This window comes from Micropterus salmoides, unplaced genomic scaffold, assembly GCF_014851395.1.
Source record: "Micropterus salmoides isolate LMB-PRFRI ecotype aquatic unplaced genomic scaffold, ASM1485139v1 Ms_hic_scaffold_21, whole genome shotgun sequence".
NCBI classification, from domain to species: Eukaryota; Metazoa; Chordata; class Actinopteri; order Centrarchiformes; family Centrarchidae; genus Micropterus; species Micropterus salmoides.
In genome coordinates, this window is record NW_024041262.1 from 15,176,303 (window position 1) to 15,199,429 (window position 23,127).

A 23,127-nucleotide genomic window follows, 5' to 3' on the forward strand; every position below is an offset into this window, starting at 1 on the left:
CCCCAATGGTTGACGCACACAGGTGTTCTCACTTTTAGCCTCTTCTTGGGACTGTGTAGATGTTTACCGGCTGTGAATTCCTGACTCTCCTGGCTGACTGATCCGGCACCTTTCTAATACCCATGTTTTGTTAATTCTGTTAAAATGGGACAATTTCCATCTATACAATCATTTTCTGATTATGGAGACTTCAGCAAACTGCATCCACAGCTCCACCCAAATTTAACAGGCGAAGGCAATCAGCCTATCACTTCGTCAGTGCTGAACATGGTAATTCAACAGGTTCCAGTGGTGCAAACAGCCAGTGGGTGGCACTTATAATGTATCACAGTGAGACTGTGAGCTTGAGCCTCATGGAGAGGAGCAGAGATTTTCCATGGGGTTGAGTAAAAATAATTAACTGAACAATGCATATATAAATGAACATTTGAAGTAAATGTAAGTCAACATTCATTATGTGATGAGCATTAACTAATCACACATGGTGACTTCATTTCTTAATAGAGAGCTAAAAGAATTCATGGTACCCACTGCATAAATCCATGCATTAAATCATGAAGAATAAGAAGAAAAAGAAGACATACTTACTTAATTTTTCACACTGTTGTAATTATGCATTAAGCATACTTTAAATAACAACTCTTTAAAATATTGCACAAATACCCAGGATCATTATGAATGCAATAATACCTGGGACTTCTTGTGGCCCCTTTATGTCTGGGGCCCGGATAGTTACCAACCTTGCCTACAGTATGCTGTCTGCTTTTGGGTGGTTCTGACCTGAAGAGCTTACATTATCTGTTAAACAAGCGCTTAGGAAGCATCACATAAAGCGCTCCCTGGAGCCCCGTGCGGCCCTGCTGCAGGGGGCAATGATCTTTTATTAACAGTGAAAGAATGGAGGCTGAACTTCTCCCGGTGTAAACGCTACATCGCTCGATAATGACAGTAGAAAGACCGAGTGAAGCAGAAATGTAACAACACTTGTAAAGAAGCTCCAGAGCATTGACAGCTCCAGGTTTGCCCGTGCAGGGGCTTCAAGACGGACGAGGAAACCCCGAGGATCAGGGCCTCCTGTCCGGATGACACCAGCAGGAGCCAGCCTCACCGCTCTCCTTAGCTAGCATTAGCTAAGCTACCAAATGTCTTCCCTGTATTTGAAATAATTGCAAATGGAGAACTTAATTCGAACAACTTTATTTGAGGTGCGTGGGACTGGGAGTTGTTAAGGAGTTTGCTGTCGCCGGATGGACGGACAACATACTTTCTAGGACTGTGAGTGGCTGTGAAAACTGCGAAAGGTTCTCCAGGTGAGACTTATGTTGCAGCTAATGTTAACGTTAGCTTGCTAATACAGATAACTTAACGCTAGCTAGGCAAGGTAACCTACCATGTTGCCTTAGCTGTTATTTAGTCATCATAACGTACTAGCTAAAATTGATCACATTTATTACATTACTATAAATTGGTACTTGCCAGTGCACGCCTTTCTTTTCTAAAATGTTTGCAAGAGTTTGCATTTTGCAAGTAACGTTAAGTTAATAGCTTTTCCCAAATGCTAACTAGCTCATTAGCGTTAGCCGAGTTTGGCTTCAACGTTGGTCAACATCTTCTTGTCAGTCAATAACAACACCGTTGTTCCACCAACTGCCATGAAGTCAGTTTAGTTGAAACAGTTATTTAACTTAAATGAAGTTGAGCCTATCGTTTGTCATGAAAGCTGAGATGAAGCTACATAATCTTTCTTGCTAGGTAACGTTTGCTGGATGGTTTTGATATGCTTGTTGGGTAAAATTAACTCGCTAACGTTGGGTGTCTGGACAAAACTGTAATGTTTACTATTTGTTTGTGAAACGTTATTTAGTTTGGTTTTGAGTTACTGTCATCACTATGAAACATCGATCATGTGCTCTTCTATCGCTAGTTGATGGATACCTTGTCAGGTAGGAGTTTCTAATGGCAAAGGGAAGTCGCGCCCTGCCATTTCATATGGTTATAACCATTTAAAAGAAGGGGAGAACCTCAAAGATATATTTTTGGTCTCTCTGCCTTATTGTCTTTCAGATATAGCTGCTAAATTTGTATTTGGTGCAACTGGTGAAATGATGAACTTCACAGGAAATAATAGACATTAATGACCAACAGTATATATGTACCACAGTCTGTCAGCTTCAGCAGCTTTGTACTGCTAGTCCAGTTGTTTAAGTTAACCATAAAACTACTACTATAAAGTTTCTAAATTCTGCTAGGTGTCCGTCTTGCCTGTCAACTCTTGTTACTTCAAGAGGCAATGTAGGAGAATATTTCTGTGAAAGATTGTTTTTCTTTCTTTCACATAATGAAATTGTGATTAGTCATTGAAATTGGTTCCTCAGGAAAAGACAATAAGCTCAGAAATACAGCTACCAAAGAAAGTTTGCTTCATGTCAGTTTGAGCACTGGTTCACTTTGGACAGTGGCCTGTCAAATGTACTGATCCAACATAGGCCCAGGCTCCCAAGCAGGGTGCACAATTTATTTTTTTGTCCACCAGCCAGGTGGCTAGTGAATGTTCATAACATGCCAGCCATTCAGTAGAATACCACTGTTTTTTTCTGGCTGGTGTGTGAAGCAAATCTACCAGCCACTTGCATATTATACCAGTATTTGGCTAGTGGCTGGTGCAGCTGTGTTGAAAGGTATTAGATTGTGCTGATCAGACCTCAGAATTGACTAGATTGTTACCTGCCCCAATAAGAAATAATATTTTACATGCATTGTTAGTGGGTGCCAATGTGCCACTCCCTGCTTATTCGTGTGTGGCAATAACCCAACCCAGCTAGTCCACATAAGTAAAATAAATATTTTATTGTTTGTGTCTCTCTTTCTAGGCATGATGGAAGGACTTCATAGCCAGGCTATAAGCCTTGACCCCCGCAGGCAGGAACTGCTTGAGGCTCGCTTCACTGGAGGTGGTGTGACCAAGGTTGGCAGATCTTAATAGCATAATAGTTGTTTTGTTGCTCACAATGTTCAGCTTTTCTGCATACAGATTGCTCATGAAGGTGTTGCATGTTAGATACAATGTAATGAAAGTTCATTTGAATTTATCTTGTTGTTGAGACATTTTGTTTGGAAAACAAAATGGCTACTTTTTTTAGACCTGCTGAAATAAATGTGGAGATACAATAGAGTAGCTCCCAGTTTTCCTGCAGGCAAAACATCCCACAACCCGAGCAATCGGTCAGCTCTCTTATGTCAGCCCTTCGGTGTAGAAAAGCAGGGAAGTCTCCTCTATTTTCAGTATTGACTGATGCTCTGTGTTCAGGAGTTTGCCCCAGTGGAATGATCTTGTCTCCCTGAACTAAAGCTAAAACAAGCCAAGCTCTGTCTTGGCTGACATGGGAGCTGGCCAGCAGCTCTTTGTGTTAGAGGAGACTAGTGACACTGAAATAGCACTGCAGCTGAAGCTCACAGCATAGCCCGCGTGCTATACTGCAACCCTGCTGATGAACTGGGTATTACTGTTTGTAGGTGCGCATTTTAGAAAATGGCAACCCCTTAGAAAGCAATCGCTATCATTCATGCTCCGGCCTATAGTGTGCTCTGAAATAAATTGTCAGGCCTGCTCACTGTGGTATTAGAGTGTGAATGATTTAAGTCATTACAGTGAATATGTGCAGTGTACATGGTAAAATATTCTTGGTTGTTTGTGTGACCTTGAGCAGCAGAAAACCAGCAGGCCTTAAAAGCATTAGCCTTCTGCTCCAATTAGCCTGCTTTTTCTTCTCATCAGGCTGTATGGCTGGCCATGTATGGTATGCATGACACCAACAACTGATACTAATTATTACCACAATTAATTTTAAAGCTCTAACTTTTAGATGCATGTTAAATTATTATTATGAAATCATTACAAAAATATGATGCAAGGAGTGGAAAGAAAATAATGTCACGCATCAGTGTGAAAGGTTTTCAGATTTGAAGTAACTTGTATTACAATTATACACAAAGGTTGGTTATATATTGAATTTCAATGCCAATTAGTATAAGAAAGATAGATGTGTAAATCTGCATTGTGATTCAATTACATTTTATTTATATAATGCCAATTCATCTTAAAAGTTATCTCATTGCACCTTTCATATAGAGCAGGTCTAGACCGTACTTTTTGTAATATTATTTACGACCCAACAATTCCCACCGTGAGCAAGCACTTGGTGACAGAGGTAAGGAAAAACTCATTTTGATGTGAGTTTACTTGCATGAAAATGTCAGACCACAAGAGAGGCCACCATCCTTCATTGGTGTATATGTGTACACCTTCCCCATTTTAGTAAAGAACAGAATAAGTCATTTTTACTAGATATTGCCATGTAAATAATTTCCACTTCTAAATCACAATAGTCTACTTATAAGAGTAGCACATGACTAGTCAGTCAAGTCTAATGTGTGTGTTCTGTTTTCCAGAGTTCAGCCAACAGCGAATCATCCAACCAGTCACTGTGCAGTGCCGGATCACTCAGTGACAAGGAACTGGAGGTTGGTTGGGGGAGAGAGTCAATCAAAATTGCCTGGCTTTTAATTTGATTGTTAGTGATTTGGACAAGTGGCCAAGTATTTTCTATACAGTGGTGCAGGCTAAGGATACAGTGCAAGAGACACCATAAACACCAGAGGGCAATTCAGGTTATGTGAAAGGCATGTCTTGGGATTTGTGGAGAAAAATGGTGCAGCTGGAGGAACCCCACACAAACACATGGCAAACCGCTCACAGAAAGAACCAAGGAAAAGGGCAAAGCAATGAGCCAGCATGGCGAATTTCTAAATTTAGCTTTGCATAATTCAGAATAATACATAATAAAGTTTACAAAATACTGAACACAGAAAAAATGCTGCTGTTAATCTAATTACTTTATATTATTGTTATATTTTAGCAGAGAGTGCAGTTATTCCCATATAATTTAAAGGCTTAATTTAGTCAATTAAGTTTATTTACCATTATGTTAATGTGGTTAATGGAATAAACTTAATGGAGTAAAATCTAAGCTGTGCTGCTCTTCTGCTTATGTCAGACACCAGAGAAGAAGACCAATGACCAGAGAAGCAGGAAGAGAAAAGGAGACATTTATGACAGCAACAGCCAGGGTAAGTCCTTCCTCCTTAATGACAGAGCTCCTTTGTTGGCACTTTCCAATAGAAACCACTCCTTTTATTCAGAAATGTTCAGTTGCCCTGGGTTTCTCTCTCATCACTGCTTTGCTCTTGGCTCTAAATATTCTTGGCAGTGAATTTGGAAAAACTTAGTTGTAAAAATAAAATCTGGGATTCAAATCATATTATATGGCATTTCTTGGTTAGCCATTCTTATGCTTTAATGTAATTTAAATGTATATGCTTAAAAACATACAGATGCATCTAAAAAAAATTAGAACGTCGTGGAAAGGTTAATTTTCTTCCATAATTGAATGAAACTTTCATATATTTTATATTCATTACAGATGAAGTTAAATATTTCAAGCTTGTTTTAATCTTGATGATGACAGCTTACAGCTCATGTAAATTAAAACTCCAGTGTCTCAAAGGCTACGTTCAAACTGCAGGCCTTAATGCTCAATACTGATTTTTTTTTCCCAGATCCGATTTTTTTTGTTTGACAGTTCACATTATTGTTTAAATGTGGCCCATATCAGACTCCAGTGTGTACTGTCCGCGGCCTGAAAGTGACCCGCATGGGTCAAGAATAACATGACGTCACACACTGCACGCTGGTGTAGGCTACAGAAGTAAACAAGGAGCAACAGAGGACAGCTCTGGTTATCTCACAGGAGACTCCTGTTTTCATTGTCCTCTCACGGGTCACATTTCTCCCGAATTAAGTCTACAGCAGAACTGTGACAACAGCTGCTCTAGAGTGACGTCAAAGTCGCATCAATTCCCACCTGAGAGTCAAGACTCAGGTCTCATTTAAAAAGATCCTGTCTGTATTGGATTTGGACCATATATGAAAGTGGCCCAAATGTGAACTGGAAGAGATCAGATTCCATGTCACTGTTCAAAAGATCAGATCTGAGTCACATATGAGCAAAAAAATCAGATTTGGGTCACTGTGGCCTGCAGTCTGAATGTAGCCTAAATGTATTAGAATTTAAAATACAGAAATGTCGTCCAGAGAAGAGCTCTAATCAGCTAATTAACTTAAAACACCTGTGAAGGTTTCCTAAGCCTTTAATCTCTGTCTGGTTCTGGTCACAATAAACTTCTCCTTGATATTCAAATTGGTGACGCACCTGTAGTATAGGATCAAATGATTAAATGTTCTTACTTCTTATACCTGTCCTGTTTGTTTGTTTGTATTTAGGAAAAGGGAGAGGGCACAAAATAAGTGATTATTTTGAGGTGAGTACAAACTGACATCCTATGCCTTCTTTTTGCATTCTAGCCACTTTCCTGTGCATTATTTCAAAACACTCTCCACACTTTAGTGTTCTGTCTTCACCCTCATGTTCCGACTTTGCCAGTGTGGTCCTTCATCATATTCGTCTTAAATAACAACTCTGTCTCTTTCTTTCTGTCTTGTTTACACTCTGTCACCTGCCCTGTGACCAGTTTGCTGGTAGCAGTGGCTCTGGCACCAGTCCCGCCCGGGGCATCCCCATACTGGTGCGCTCCTCTCCACAGCACTCACTGTCTAATCCACTGGTGAGCACCAACATCCATCTCCATAGTGCTTCTCCTGCTTTAGCTGTCTTTCCTCAGTTGTCTTACTGTTGGTTACAGTGTTAAATTCATCTATTGGTTATGTGGGTCTTTGGCTATTTTCTCTTAACATCAGTTAATTAGACAAAGTTGGTGATGCATGGAGATCCCTAAGATTCAGTTTAGTCTATTTTGCCAAAGTCTAATTTATTTGGGGGTAAATAGACATGTGTTTGTCTAGATCAGTTCAACCAGTGGAAGTAACAAAACACTCCTTTACCCAGTGAGTTTTTAAAGATTTAGTTACTGAGATGTTTCCTTTTTAGTTTCAATTCAGTGGGAAGTGGAAACAAGTACAAAATGGAGTGAGTCTGATTGTGTGCGTTAGTTGTACTAGAAGGTTGGAAGGATCAAGTGAAAGAAACTGTAGCTAATGTTTTCAATGCTGGTGTTGTCATGTTTCCGGATGTTGTTTTGGTTGTAGGCAGATAGCAGTACAGGAGGACCATGTGTACATTATGTAAAATTGGTGCCTTGTAGTGGTTGTTGATGACAGTGTCATTTATTTAGTCACTGGAATAATGAAGCTTCTGTTTAAGAATTTCTTCACCTGCCATTGTCATTCATCTTGTGTTAAGATAACATCTTTCCTTCTCACATCTACAAAACCTTGTTCACCACCTACCAAATGGCATATAAACATAAAGTGACTGCAGGATTAGCTTGAATCTAAAGCTTGATTAGTTGAAATGTATGGCTTTCACAACTCACTTTCCGGTTCAAACTCTCTGCCCCAAACATATGTAACCATTTTAATTGTTATTGGGCATTCAGACAAGTTTGTAGGCTGATCAGACACCAAAACACTGACTGCGTAGCAGTTAGTACTATGAGACATGATTTTACAACTCAAGAAAGTCATCGCGGCAGGCATCATTTTGTACTTGGTTGCAACGTGTACAAGCTAAACAGTAGAATTTCCTTGTTCACTTTACAAAGTAATCAATTAGGAATGTGTGGTTGCATGTATTTGATTGGCCATGTGATTGGTTGCATGTATGTTGCCCATTGAAGTTACATTTTGTTGCAGCAACAACAATGACCCAAAAGTTTTCAGCCGCAGCTAAAAAATTAATGAGGGCTGCCGTTTTTCCCCACACAGTGCTAATGTGGTTCTAAACAGAGCTTTAATAATGGTTAATAGAACTATGAAATTTTAACATTGCCAAAGTGCTTATTTGAAAATATAACTAAATAACTGATTACTTAAATTTCAAAACGAATGCGTTACATTACTCATTACAACAAAAAACTAATCTGAATTCTCTTTGAAGTGCTACTTTGTAGCGTGTTACCCCCAACGCGGTTGGGTGGTGTTGTCAATCTCTAATTAGCATGATTACTTTGTGTGCAGAGATAGTAGTAATGTATTGTTTGAGTAGTCTATCAGTTGTATGTACCATAGTTTTTCAAGAATTCTCCTGGGAAACAGCAGGTTTGAATTTGGTTTATGAAAGACCAGCATAGTGAAAGAAATACAGATCTTACTAAGTGTGGCAATGTCATACCATTTTGTTGTTGTACTGCAAACTTACTGGAAATATTAACTTTTGGATGCAGTTTGTTTTTATTAGTAATAGACATTGTAAAATACATTTGTGAACTGGTAAGATTTAAAAATAAGAATGATAGACATGAAACAATATTTCTATCCAATTAGTGTAACATCAAATCCTGTAGATTTTTGTGTTCATTTACAGGAAAAAATATCTCCCCCTTCATATCTACACTATTTTTTCCTTTTATTTAAATATTTTTTCAACTATGTTGTAATCTCGCTATGCAGTATTATGTATTACATAATTTTTTAATTTTACCCCCCTGTGCCTGTCTCTTTTTCGGTCTCTCTGGGATGCAGTTTCAGCACGGCAGTCCTTCGTCCACAGGCTCAGCCCACACAGACTCTTCATCTTGCAGCTCTGTGAAAACAGCCCCCACACATTCCTGCTCACACAAAGCAATCCAGGTGACTGGCCGACTGACCTTAAACTCCACTTCACACCAACTTTCTACTTAAGCATATTTTCACTCACGGGCGGCGCGGTGATGCAGTGGTTAGCACTGTTGCCTCACAGCAAGAAGGTTATGGGTTCAAACCCCGGTTGTCCCGGCCTTTCTGTGTGGAATTTGCATGTTCTCCCCGTGTCAGCGTGGGTTCTCTCCGGGAAGTTCCTCCCACCATCCAAAGACATGCAGGCTAGGTTGATTGGTGTCTCTAAATTGCCCTTAGGTGTGAATGACGATGGATGGACATTGGGGTTCAGAGGGCAATTTGCATCTGGCTCAGCTCTGACATTTACTTTTTACAAGAAGCTTTGATTTTCTCTATACTGTAGCCGGTGTTTGATTTTATTATTGTTATTGTATGAGTAAGCACATCGTGAGCAATGTACAATCCTGAGTCAAATTCCTCGAATGTGTACACATACCTGGCAAATCTGATTCTGATTTTGTTTGTTTATTTTGCATGGTTGAAAAGTGGATTTTGTTATACAGTCTTCAGAATAATCTTCTTTAGAAAAAGTGTCATCTCAGCCCCCATTAGTTGAGTTTGACAAAACGTGTACGGATGGATGTAACTTCACACCTTGTTCTAAACGTGGATGTTAGAATTAAATGTCAAACTTTTAAAAGCCCTTCTACCCACACTGCAGTTTATCTGACATTACTTGCAACACACACCCAGCTACTTACACTAATTGGCCTACTTAAAGGTCAACATTTTGCATTTCATTTTACATCTAATATCCAAGACACCAACGTGTCTGATTTTTATCAATTTAAAGTGATGTTTTATTACTGAATGGCCCAAGGGGTGTCTGCATCATTTGAGTGGGATGAGATGTTAACTGTTGGCTTGTTGTTGTCTTTGCCCTCCTTCCTCAGTCAGAACTGACACTGCTGAAACTGACAGCACTGGAGAGGGACAAGAACTCTGACCTGGAGAAGAAAGAGGGGAGGATAGACGACCTGCTGAGGGTAAGATGAGTTCAGTTTGAATGTAGTTTGGAGCATTTTAAACATCTGAAAGGAGAAGGGAATGATGATGGAAGCTAGCTATTTTATTCCTCATAAAATGTTGTACTTTGAAATGCCTCAGAAATTTATATTTTAGTTGACTGACTAATGTCACACACAGTCAAGGATATGTCTAAATTTAAATGCATTTATTATTATTCACAAATGTCTGACTTGACAATCTTTATATATCATATCTTATCTTATCATTTATATCTTATTAAAGTGTGCCACCACTTGTCACAACAACCCCAGTATTAACCTGCACCAGTCTGGTTGCAGCTCATCATGAAGGATGTGCTCGTTAACTTTCAAATGCCATCGTTGCTTAACTTACATTTGGTGTAAATGTCAGCAAACCAAGCTGACACGCTGATAGTTGTTGCGTCGTGTCACGAAACTGCCTTGAATCCTTGATGTAATAAGAATTAGACGTCAAGAGTGATGATGTATGTTCTGGCAGGCTAACTGTGACTTGAGGCGGCAGGTAGATGAACAGCAGAAGATGCTGGAGCGCTACAAGGAACGGCTTAACAAGTGTGTGACCATGAGCAAGAAGCTCCTTATTGAGAAGGTAGGTGTACAAATATGTTTCGCTTGAGAGAGTCAGCTTGTCTTACTTTGTTAAAGTTAAATGGTAATTTGGTTTTAACAATGTGGAAACCAAAACTATTACCTTTTTTATTATTGAGCACTTGACTCATCCAACTTTTTACTAGTTAAGTGTTTCATGGTAATTACGGTGGACATCAACAGTACTGTTATGTTATTTACATCCTCCGAATAAAGCCAAGTGTGCACAATTTTCAATTAATCTCTTTTTTTAGTCAAAGCAAGAGAAGATGGCTTGCAGGGACAAGAGCATGCAGGACCGCCTGCGTCTGGGCCATTTCACCACCGTACGACATGGAGCCTCCTTCACTGAGCAGTGGACAGATGGATATGCCTTCCAGACCCTCATCAAGTCAGCATGCAAATAGGCACAAACATATGTTTGCATTTTGTCCGATCTGCATACCGGAATGTTCACACTAGATTTTTCTTGTGTTGTAGGCAGCAAGAGCGAGTCAACTTGCAGCGGGAGGACATTGAGAGGCAGAGAAAGCTGCTGGGAAAGAGGAAACCTCCCTCCATGGCTCAGACACCCCCACTCAGCCTTGAACAGAACAAACGAAAAAGCAGGAGCAATGGCCAGGAGAATGAAGCGTAAGATTACAAACAAGAAATAAATTACTTCACACATGTTTTACATAGACAAAGTATACACTATGGCAGAAATTAACACTGCAATGTATTGCTGCAGTTTTCTGAACTTAATTAGTTGTCCTGGCTGAGTGGCGTTAATGTAATTTCTTAACCACTTTTGGACTGTTTGTTTGGTCAGTTTTGTTGTTTTATCGTTTCATTCAAAAGCAATTATTCTAAAATATATCGTGATAGTAATAAATAGTAATATAGTGTTGATTTGGACACATGAAGCTTTATTTTAACAGTAGAATATCAAATTAACACAAAATCTGATTGTAAAATTGTAAGAATATTTAGTCAGACTTGACTATCTATAATAACCCTTGGTTCAAATTGTGTCTTTGGCATTTTATATGAAGTAAGTGTGTAGCTAATTTAGTTTTTCTCACAAGCTGACCTGTTTACATTGTTATAAATTACAAGCTACTGCTTTTGCTTTATCTCATGCAGGTTGTCACTGGCAGAATATCATGAGCAAGAGGAGATTTTCAAACTTCGAATTGGCTATCTAAAAAAGGTGCCAGTTTACCACTTAAAGTTTACCACTCTTTTTTGTTTTCTTGCTATTTGTTCCTGGGACCTGTTACTACCTAGTGGCCTATATACTTGGTACTGTTGTTACTTGTTCCTGTTAATCAAGGGTTGATGTAGATGACACATTTGTGTGATTGAATGCAGGAAGAAGCAGAGATCCAGGCAGAACTGGAGCATTTGGAGCGTGTAAGAAACCTGCACATTCGGGAGCTGAAGAGAATCCATAACGAGGACAGCTCGCAGTATGTATTATCTCAGCCTAATGTACAACACACAAGTTCTGCACTGTGCGTTTAATTTCAAACAATGCTGTTTGAAAAAGCCAAATGATTTAAGAAAGTGTTCTTCTACAGATTTAAAGACCACCCCACGCTCAACGACAGATATCTGCTGTTACATTTACTTGGAAGAGGTGGCTTTAGTGAAGTTTTTAAGGTAAGCATGTGCCAATTAGTTGGCTTCCATACATGGGAACCACTTTATAATCTTTTTTATTATTATTATTTATTATAACTATGCTGGGTCATTTTGAATAACATAAGGCAAGGGCACTTCACTTGTCAGGGTGGTATTGTAGTGAGACTTGCAACACTCTTCTATCCTGTAAATGGCTCCCACACATTCAGTGTAACTTTCTGTTTAGAGAAGGCTACTCCAACTTTGCGTGTTGATGTGTAATGTTTTGTTCTGTTTTGCAGGCTTTTGATTTGACAGAGCAAAGGTATGTGGCCATTAAAATTCATCAACTCAACAAGAACTGGAGAGAAGAAAAGAAGCAAAACTACCATAAGTAAGTTTGCCCCTCTGTTACATCGTGGACCTTCAGGCTTAAAACGGTCTTTGAATGTTCGTATTTGTGATGCTTTTAAAAAGTTACAAAATGGTCTTTTCAGACACGCCTGTAGAGAGTACAGAATCCACAAAGAACTTGACCACCCCAGAATAGTCAAACTCTATGACTATTTCTCACTCGACACAGACTCGTAAGTGAATCCTTCTACATAATACAAATATATAAGTTGTACGTGCCACGTTTAAGTGCTAAACATCACGTAGTGCTGAAAAGCAGGCAAAGTCTTTAAAGCGACTGTAATCGATATTTTTATAATAACAATGTATAAAATGACAATGTGAAGGGGGTTGCTGGTAGGGATGAACCTATAGAGAAATATCTGCAGCTGCAGTTATCTGTACTGAAAACTTCCCAAATGATCTGTTGTATTACCTCCTGTAGGTTCTGCACAGTGCTGGAGTACTGTGAAGGCAATGATCTGGACTTTTACTTGAAGCAGAATAAACTGATGACTGAGAAGGAGGGCCGCTCTATTGTTATGCAGATTGTCAACGCCCTCAAATACCTCAACCAGATTCGCCCACCCATCATCCACTATGACCTCAAGCCCGGTATTCTCACAGTTTTAGTTTGTCATGTTGTGACCCCCCTTTAGTTACAGAAGAGAGAAAAACTGCACTACTGTTGCAATCGGAACCAAATTTGGTAGTTACTAGTGCAGTGCCCATTCACAGAGGCTGATGTGACGCCTCCCTGCGCTTTTTGTTCAAAGGCTGTTTACAGTCATGTTTGCAATATTTACATTTGCTGTTTACTGCTCTGATCTTAGGTAACATCCTGTTGGTGAATGGCACAGCTTGTGGAGAGATTAAGATCACTGACTTCGGCCTGTCCAAGATCATGGACGATGACAGCTACAACTCTACAGATGGCATGGAGCTGACCTCACAAGGAGCAGGGACCTACTGGTACATAGAAGCACATTTCACTGTGTATAATAACCAAGCAACAAATATGGCTTCACAAGTTTTTAGCAGAGGAGCAGTCTTTTGAGTGAAATGTTGTAATGTGCAAACTGAATCTCCTCTTCTTTCAGAAAATTGTGTAAATGAGTACAGATGTTAAGAGAGTAAACCTATTTCAGTCTCATTGTGATTTTGTGGCTTACAGGTACCTGCCTCCTGAGTGCTTTGTGGTGGGCAAGGAGCCCCCCAAAATTTCCAACAAGGTGGATGTTTGGTCAGTAGGGGTCATCTTCTACCAATGCTTATATGGACGCAAGGTAACCACTAACCTGCATTCTTTCACGAGGATTTCTCTTTAAGTCCGTGTGAGGAAAAATGAAAGTAAGCTGTCTGTCTCGCTTTTGTATTTTTCCAGCCGTTCGGTCATAACCAGTCGCAGCAGGATATCCTTCAAGAAAACACCATATTAAAAGCCACTGATGTGCAGTTTCCCCCCAAACCTGTGGTCACCACAGAAGCAAAGGTGTGGTACTCATGTCTTGTCAGCTATAAACTGCACTGCACTGTTCCCATCAAACTTTATACATGTATACAGTATCGCTCACTCAATCACTCATGACATGGTATTCTCACTTGAGATACACTTCCTGCTCAAACAGGATGTTGGGGTTTAATACAATAGTAAGGGATCCTTTGAGGCTTTTTGATTTGATATAAGGGACAGAGGGGTAGTCCAGTATTGGGTCACAAGTAAAGCATCACTGTTGTCCAGAATTGTCAATTTATAGGGTCTGTAAGCACATAAAGTAGAGCTGCAACAATTAGTCAATGATACGATTAGTTGTAAACTATAAAATTAATCACCAAATATTTTTGATTCATTGTTCTGAGTAATTCTTTAAAGGGGGGGGGGAGGCAAAATTCTCTGATTCCAGTCTCTTAAATGTGAAAAATTTCTGTTTTTTGCTGCTCTATGCAAGTAAACTAATTATCTTCGAGTTGTTGACAAAACACGACATTTGAGGACATCATGGCTGACATTTTTCACCATTTTCTGACATTTTATGGACCAAACAAGATAATAGAGAAAATGATTTTCAGATTAATCAATAATGAAAATCATTAGCAGCCTTAATGTAGAGTGCCATAAGCAGCTAGTGATTTAAGGCTATCTGTTTAGATATATAGTGTTTGGAAGGAACTTGACCCAACATTTGTAATGGGCAGGGCACAAAAGTAAATCAAGAGTTTATTATGCAAATATGTGGAGGAAAAAAAGGTATGAGCAGAACAGCAAGTAGCCCAAGAAAGGGAAAAAAGTGGAAGTAGGTTCAGAAATAATCAGTCATTTTTGTCCCCCTTGTCCCTTCATAGGCATTCATTCGACGTTGCCTGGCTTATCACAAGGAGGACCGTGTGGATGTGCTACAGTTGGCCAGTGACCCCTTCCTAATGCCACACATTCGCAAAGCCCTGGGCAGCAGCACACCCCTGGCACCTCCTCTTCCCTCCACCTCCAGCTGCTACAGCAGCAGTGCCTCCGACTGAAGCAAGCTGAATGAAAGTGGAATTAAACCCCAGTGAGGACAAACCACAGAGACGTGGCTCACTTGATGAAACTTCTCCTTTGCTTTCTTGATTGCGGGAGAGTAGAGGGCATGATGGGATGTAGGGATCCTAAAAGAGTGGATGGAACCAAAATTGATGGATGACACCGTGATGTAGTTGTAAATGTGCCTACCACCATCATCCAAGTGGTAAAAATGAAGTGCCAGTCTCTGGCTGTGGGCTCAGTAGAACCCAAAGATTTGCCCATATGCATGCACTAACACTTTGGCTCATTTCAAGGGGCTTTTTTACATGATAAACCGAAAAAAGCACCTGAAAAATTGCACAACTGACCGGCCGAGATGTATGCATGTGTGGAAGGTCACCTGCCTACTGTGGAAGGTTTTGAAGAAGCGTTAGACATTTCATCGCATTCTCCTTGAAATGTGTCATCTATAACTATTTTGCAGAACTACAGTGGTCAGTTTATCCCTATAGGTTTGAACCTGGGACTTTTAAGAAGGGCTTCTACAAGTAATAAGGAACGACTGATGACCAAAGTTCAAGGCCTGCCTTGTTGATACGGCACTATGCGAGGTACATATGACTTGACACAGAAGAGGGATGATTCTGGAAAGAGTAACTGGTTTTGACCTATTTTAAATATTTTACTGGATAAGTGGAAGTCAGCTTATTATTTTAATTGTTAAGTCCATATTTTTCCATTAATCCGATCCCCTGTAATGTTTTTGTTAACCTGATAGGGGGGCTGACTATGAGTGAGTGTTGTAATGAGTTAAGATTCAACAGAAATACTTATGAAACCATTAAAAAAAATAATTTGGTTAACTGTGGTGTCTCAATTGATTTGGGGAAATCAGTGGTCAAATAATACAAAGATACTTTGAGGTGCACTGTTTTTTTGACCAAGAGTATTAATTTATGCCATTGTCATTAGTATACCATGAAGCATTAATACTTGTGTCAAATACATTGAATCTATAAGAAAGACTCTCCACACTAGACATTTTCACAGCAATAAATGTTTAAGTCAAACTCCACCATTAAAAGTATCCATATCTAAAATGGACAAAATCACATGATAGTGCAGAGTATAAACACAAACGCTCTGTATCAGTGTACCTCTAAATACAACAGTTTACCTGTAAAGTGTGTATGTAACTGGCAAATGTGATAACTGCATTCAAGGTTAATGAAATACTGACACTCTTCTGAATACTAAACCGTGTTAATGTATTAAAAATCCTACCTTGACCATAATTATCACATCATATTCTTACTGCCTCTGTAATTGGAATATTGAAAAACAATGTTATACAGTGATTTCAAAGGTGTGCAGTGTGATGAGAGCGCAAGGATACCTTGAACTTCATAAAGTGGTTACAACTGAATTTGGTTGAAGATATTTTTAAAATTACATTCTCGTCTGAAAGCTTTTCAGAAAAAGCCAGACAATTAGTGAAGCAGGTGATAAAATAAGCATGTAATTATTTTATTCTGCCTGCTTTAAGGGTTAGACGACAACCTGTACCTGTCTTCAGTGCTTCCACAGTGGGTCCACCATTAATGATTTCCCCCTTTGCAGCAAAATAGATACAAATGATCCCGTCTTTGTAACATGTAAAAACAGACAATGGGGACTGAAGATCTAGACATTTTTCCATGCTTTTTTTTTGTACTGAAAATACTTCCAAAATGGTGCAGACAACAATTTCTTTTCCTTTGGCCATGTAAGATTCAAACGAAATCCATTTATCAGAGGGGCAAATGACTATGCAAAACTCCGTATCATAAGGCATTGTTCAGCAGGTTTATCGGTTGTAGAACTGCGAGGTGACCCAGGCCAGTCCCCACTTCAGGTTGGTGAGCATAAACTTGAGCGCCTTGGTCCACTGCTCCTCAGAGTTGAACTGGGTTTTGATAGAGTAGGAGCCACCGCTGCCACCTGTGTCCTCGATCTTGCCTTTTTCCACATCCATCCTGAGATGTGGAGTAAAACATGAATTACAGTCATCAAATAAGGCCTCGGTGGAAGTACTGGTGTCAATATTATAATCTGGCATTATCTGGATAGGCACATTAGTGTACATACTAAACAACTCTTGATCTTGTGATTAGAGGCTGAAATGCTCATTACACCCAGCATACTGAAGGTTTTGCTATTAGGAACCTTAGAAGTAAGTAAAGTTTGTTCTGAGGGTGAAAATAGAGGGTGTTAAGTCATTTAAACTAAAAAGGGTTATTTCCCCTGTGGGCATGAATGTACTGACAAAATATTTTTGCAGTTTGCCAATAACGATTATGAAATACCTCTTGTGCTTAGCTGACGTTTGTGCTTTAAGGCAGAGAAATAGGAAGGTTCAGAGTCCAGGAATCATCAGTAGGAATCATCCTTTTGGGATGCATATCTTTATCATATGACATAATGGCAATCCAAGCAGTAATACTTAACATGTTCATCTAGATCAAAGCTTTGGACAGACCAGAAAATATGCACTAGAATATGAAGATATATAACTGTTTCCAAGGTTTGATGGCAGCTGTTTAAATCAGATTTCCCTCTAACTAATAGCCATATTACTATGTCCTGCAGTATGTGTACATACTGTATTACAGGGTTTTACTTAAGGTCTTACAGTGGTATACGAATAGTTAAATGAACATGAAAATGTAATATTATAATTATAACTTTGTTGGGACTCAGTAGAGAGTTAGTTTAGGCTGGCAGAGGTGAGTGCTGGAGGTACTGTGAGCTTTATAAGCCTAGTTACATAAGTAAGTGTATTAGTAAATGTTATACTGGGGGGCACGCTTTAATAATTCAAAGGGTTCTGGCCAAAGCTTTCCCAAATGTCCCTTATTTGCCTACACTAGCATAATCAAAGAAGACAATCCCCCACCCCCTCTAGAATAAGTTGAGGTCATTTGCATTCAGACTTCATGAATATTTACAGCTTCATCTTAAATTGCTGCGATGACACCTGGGATAATGAGCATAAAGAAGAATGTTCACACACTGCTGGTCTGCAGGGATCTGACCTGTATGGAAGGCAGAAGCCAGTGTCTCCTTTTTCCACCTCCTCTTTGAACTGCTGAACACAATCCAGGAAGGCCACCATGGCATGGTCAAATTTATTGTCCCAGAAGAACCTCAGGCCACCTGAGCAGTATAGAGGAAGTTCCTGGACAAACACAAGACAGAAAGAAAGACTGGGCTGGAGCCTGGGGGTGTATTAAAATAGTGATGTGGGACCAGGGCTGGAGAAGACTGCATGTATTACCTTGGACTTGTCTGTCAGTGACTCTAAGTATGAGTGGTTTCCATATGGGACAAGACGATATCTGAAGAGAAAAGAGGAGTTTAGTTTGAGCTTAATTTGATCTTGACTTCCGGAATAACAATACTAAAAAACTACACAATATTTGTAATAAAGCTTAAGAGATCCATTCATACTAAACAGCTGAGGTAAAATCAAACAAACAACAAAGCAACAGAAAGCATATGCTAAGATACAATAGCACTGAATAATCAAATCTAAATAACCACGAGATGGAGAACCAGGTAACAAAAACAACACCTGTAAACTACCAAAGAAGATGAATTAAAGTAGCCCTTATTAGTTCAAGGGCGTAAATGTGTAAGTGAGCAAAATACAAACCAAAGGTTATTATACTAAATATTTTTATGGACACACGACTAAATGAATATATGCGGATGTAGATTCAACTGAAAACACATTTTAAACTTTATAGTCAGCTAATTCAGTGCTGAATCCAAGTGTGTGTACCTCTGGAAGCGCAGCCCCATTTTGTTGGCCAGAGCGTGCAGCAGCAGCACCGTCTGCCCCCAGGCTGCGTTAATCTCATTCCACTCCACCGGGACGCTGGGTAGTCGACCCAGTCGGAAGTTGTTGATGGTACCAAACTGCCCACTGTGCCTAAACACAAACAAATGATTCTCAGCCAGTGAGGATTGTTTCTTTTTTACCTGGGGGCCTGTGTGAAATATCTGCTAAGTCAGAGTTGACTGGTCGACATTTTAAATTATTTATTAATAGCACACATTATTTGTGTGTGTATGTTTACCAGATGTGAAATGTGGCATTGAAGACATTGGTCTTTTTCAGGCGATCTAGCTGAATCTGGCAGTAACGCATCTGGTTGTCAACACTCTTTAGCTCATCATCCAGCTCCAGCTGTTGCCGTTTAAACTCGCTGTACTCCTTTTGGTACCTATTAGCACAAAGCAACAGAAAGACATGAGCCGTTAGCTGCCGCATCATTTACTATATAGCCCCGCCACCTGTTTACATCGCCCTCGCGTCACTCACTGTAGCTCCTCTGTGTCCAGCTGTTGAGAGTGGATCCTGCTCTGGTCCAGGTCCTGGGCCACAGCAGCCCTCTGCTCCTCTACTGTCTCAAGCTCCTGGACCAGAGCCTCCTCCTCCTCCTTCAGGTGCTGCAGCTCTGCCAGCAGGGTCTCCTCTCCCTCTACCTGCAGGTGTGAGAGCAGCTCCAGACACTGTCTGAAAACACATTACAGCATATGTTATTAAATACACAAACTGCTCATAGCAGACATTTGGATTCAGTCCTTTAACCTAACCAGGTTTGTAGCGAGTAACAAAAACCACAGGTTCTGTCTCTTGAAAATCTCTTTGATTGAAAAGCTCACTTGTAATTCTGGCATTCGTTCTCTGTGATGTTGAGTTGCGTGTCCAGGTGGTCCAGCAGGGTGTCAGTACATTCCTCGCACAACGGATGGTCCACGTCTGTCTGGCCTGACATGATGTCAAACAGGTCGCTGGTCACCTAGGTGGGACAGGATCAACGACAAAATTGTCACCTGGTCATGTCACTAAGTCCCACTTTAAGTCCCATCCCAACATAGATCACAACCTGAAGTTCAGCCAAATGAACTGTTCTGTCAACAGCCTACGTGTCTGCTATTCTTGTCAAAAAACACCATCAGAGTAAAGTGACACAATAGAATTTCAATTTTACCTTACCTTCAGTCTACGACTAAGATTTTCCATAGTGCCACCATCCGATGCTTCTCCAATCAGTGTGAAGCTATTGGCACTCTCTGTGGACATCATCCTGTAGGGGAAGTTTCAGCAGTTCAGTCAACTTTGTACGATATGTCTGTCCATGCATACCTCACTGGACAAAGGAACATGTCAACAAAGAGACAATTGACAGATATAAATTGTAGTCAGTATTCAGTTCCGTTTTCTGAATAAAAAGATGTGAGCGCTCACCGTGCAGGAGGGATGTATTTTCTCGACACTCCATCTTGCTTGTTTTCTACAAAGGTCTCCTGGAAAGAAGATGTCATTCTGAGACTCCAACATGCTTTGTAACAAAATATTTTCACATGCTGAAACGGAATAATGAATTGTTTTAGTCTTATGTCTTCTGAAAGTTTTGTCAGATTATATCGGGTTTTTCAAAACAGAATCAAAAAGAAGTTTGGTGTTGTCCCATCACATCAGTTTACTGTATATAGGTAAGGTACATACAGAAACATGATGTTTACAAGGAAAACACTGAGCACTGCAGGAACTTAAATTCCTCCCAGGATTTCTGTAGTTAAATAGGTATGGATTGTAGTTATTAATGTAGTTGTCATAGTGTCCCTCAGGTGAAAAAACTTTTTATTTTGTCAGGATCATTTTTTTCAAGTGTTGTTGTAATACTCATTTTGGCCACAAGAAGCTGAAGAGCAGCACTACCCCATGTTCTGAAAAGGACTATTAGCATTCATGTTGTCTTCCAGGTGAGTTTTAATGTCTCCATGCACTCTAAACACTTTTATTGTGTGTTAAAAATTTGTTTTGTTTTGTATTATGTCACGCTACACATCTGTCACGTCATTCTCTTGACCAGAAGTGTGTTTTAATCAGTGCTTCACCTGGAGGAAAAACATGAATCCTAACTTAGATAAGTAATCCATTCAAAACTTTTTTCCCCACCTGTTTCACAAATTAAAAATATTTTTTTTAGGAACTAAATTTTTTAATGACTCTCCTGGCAAAACCTGCACCCCGCACAGTTTTATCAAATAACTTTCATATGAGTAGATATAGTGGTTATACTCAACAAGAATGATGGGTTGCTGGTGAAAGTAGCTGCACAACACAACAGCCTACATGAATGCCAGTAACTTAAGAACCAGGATCAGCTTTATTTGCCAGGTATGTGTACTTGTATGAGGAATTTTAATCTAAACTATATACTGCTCACGATGTTCTTACTCATACAATCAATAATCAGACACAGACTACAGAACACACATATACTCACCATTAACCAAAACAACAACATTGTAGACAGATCGAGACAACAGTGCAATGAGCAGAGTGCGGGAGTAAATTATTATTCCCTATGTTGAAGGTGGATGTGATATATATACATACATACTTGTTGTCGCATTCAGTGTAATTGTGCTGTGTGTATCCTCCTGACATCCTACAGAAGGTCGTGAGAGCATCACAGTTGTAGACAACTAACAGTCGCATATATGTATGATGTATGTTTTCTGCTGTACCTAATTACCTCTGGTGCTGCCCCCCCCTCAGTGCTGTCAGCCTGTTTACTGGGGGTCACAGTGACCAACGGAGCTGAGGAGGACAGAGGGACATACAAGACTGAGCACTTTAAACGCCATTACACTAACATCTTCTAAACGTTGCGTACATTTCACAGCACCCATGGTTGGATCGTGTGGTTATACATACCAATAAGTTCCTGGATTGTGACCCGATCGAGCACATTGAAGGACGTGTCCAGTTTGAGTGGCTGACAGCACCGCTGACACACGAAACTGACCTGCATGGTTGTGCTCGACGACTTGGAGCCCTCCATTGCTAACTTAGCTACAAGAAGACACGTAAAGAAATAAAACCACGACGTAAACAGCTAAAACATTTGTTTTAAAGTCTAAAAGTTAACGCAACACAGTCTATAACGTTAGCTTGCTAACTAGATAGCTGTTTGGCTAAACTGCTAGCATTAGCCTTGCAGCTATCTTGTGCGTTACGTTCGTGAACGGCGTAAGATGGACTCACTGTCGCTTGTGAGGAACGAAAATTACTGTATAATAGGCCCGCTTTGCACACGTTGAAAATAAGAAATACTTCTAATCTATTTCGCGTGACTGCTCCATTTTGCACCTCGGGACTTCCTTATTGTTGTTTACGGCGGATGTGACGACAAATTAAAAGCTTGACAGTCACGTGGGAAAACCCCTCCAAAAGACCAGCTTGGAGGAAAAACATTAGTTTTACAACACAGAAAGACAGGAACGAATAATATATGACACTTGTGGGATTTTTCAGGCACATTTAAACTAGTGTTACGCCTCATTCTGTGACCTATCACACAAATTTTGGTAACAGCTTTAAAAATGCAGTATATGCTAATAAAAACATTCGAAGTGGCAGTATAGTTAAAAAATCTAGCTCAATCAGATCACAGAATCTGATAAGTCATAGAATTTGTTGTAACACCTGTTGATCTAAATTGTTGCATATTAGTGTACTGGCCCTTAATCCATCAGAGCAGCATTAGCTTTGTACATCTCATGCATATTCAGGAACTTATGCAATGGACCCACCAAAGATGAAAAACTAATTTAAGCTCTTTCTGCCACTTAATGTTTTTAAGTCTCCCAAAGTCCAGTTTTTAGGTTCTTGAAGATCTAAAAGAAGGTGATATGTGATTGATTGATCTTGCAGTTATTGCACTTTAAAATTAACCCTTTGAAAATTCCAATTAACATTTAATCTGAGCTTTACTGGTTGATCACTATAATCACTATATAATCAGACTGTGTACTGTATTTCAATTTGTTTCATGTTTTGTTGTGGCCTTATGTTATTTTAATACAGGCCTACAATTAATTAGGGCCCGAGCACGAAAGTGCAACGGCAGAAACATGGCAGAAACAGTGTCCTAGCACAAAGTGTAAGGAACCTATTGTTTTTGCTCTGATTTTTATTAGGGCCCGAGCACGAAAGTGCAAGGAACCTATTGTTTTTGCTCTTCTCCACGGGATACTAATTTTTCATGGTCTTAGGATACTCGAATCCTCACAAAATTTTCACACAGCTTAGTTCTGGTGGGAAATCCAATGTTCTGCAGTGACTGTCGGGCGTGGCCAGGGGGCTCAATAGCGCCACTAAACAAACACTATTGATTGACTAGATTTGGTGGGATTACTGCCTTTATTACAAAGAACACATTTCTGTTTCTGTTATG

The 23,127-nt window shown here is 39.7% G+C and overlaps 2 protein-coding genes across 4 annotated transcripts; one reads left to right on the forward strand and one right to left on the reverse strand.

The window, feature by feature from the left end:
- Positions 1-793: 793 nt before the first annotated feature.
- On the forward strand, positions 794-15,693 carry LOC119916151 (serine/threonine-protein kinase tousled-like 2). 3 transcript variants are annotated; one of them, XM_038736053.1, is made up of 21 exons: positions 794-1,310; positions 2,871-2,965; positions 4,450-4,521; positions 5,055-5,127; positions 6,341-6,378; positions 6,589-6,681; positions 8,597-8,704; positions 9,625-9,717; positions 10,220-10,330; positions 10,584-10,720; positions 10,810-10,962; positions 11,455-11,521; positions 11,683-11,780; positions 11,892-11,973; positions 12,237-12,328; positions 12,432-12,521; positions 12,773-12,942; positions 13,161-13,299; positions 13,502-13,613; positions 13,712-13,819; positions 14,671-15,693. In XM_038736053.1, the coding sequence occupies exons 2-21, from the start codon at positions 2,873-2,875 to the stop codon at positions 14,842-14,844; spliced, it is 2,103 nt and encodes a 700-aa protein (XP_038591981.1). In that variant the 5' UTR covers positions 794-1,310; positions 2,871-2,872; the 3' UTR covers positions 14,845-15,693. The 3 variants fall into 3 exon arrangements, with proteins under 3 accessions (XP_038591981.1, XP_038591982.1, XP_038591983.1); XM_038736054.1 differs by having other exon boundaries at positions 794-1,275; XM_038736055.1 differs by lacking the exon at positions 6,589-6,681 and having other exon boundaries at positions 795-1,310.
- A 68-nt stretch (positions 15,694-15,761) lies between these two features.
- becn1 (beclin 1, autophagy related) lies at positions 15,762-22,079 on the reverse strand. The gene is made up of 12 exons (XM_038736056.1): positions 21,936-22,079; positions 21,606-21,743; positions 21,424-21,488; positions 20,127-20,185; positions 19,875-19,965; positions 19,541-19,677; positions 19,197-19,391; positions 18,952-19,098; positions 18,654-18,803; positions 18,147-18,207; positions 17,905-18,047; positions 15,762-16,845 (listed from the first exon to the last, which is right to left on the reverse strand). Exons 2-12 carry the CDS (start codon positions 21,730-21,732, stop codon positions 16,677-16,679), a joined length of 1,344 nt encoding a protein of 447 aa, XP_038591984.1. The 5' UTR covers positions 21,733-21,743; positions 21,936-22,079; the 3' UTR covers positions 15,762-16,676.
- Between the last annotated feature and the right edge of the window lie 1,048 nt (positions 22,080-23,127).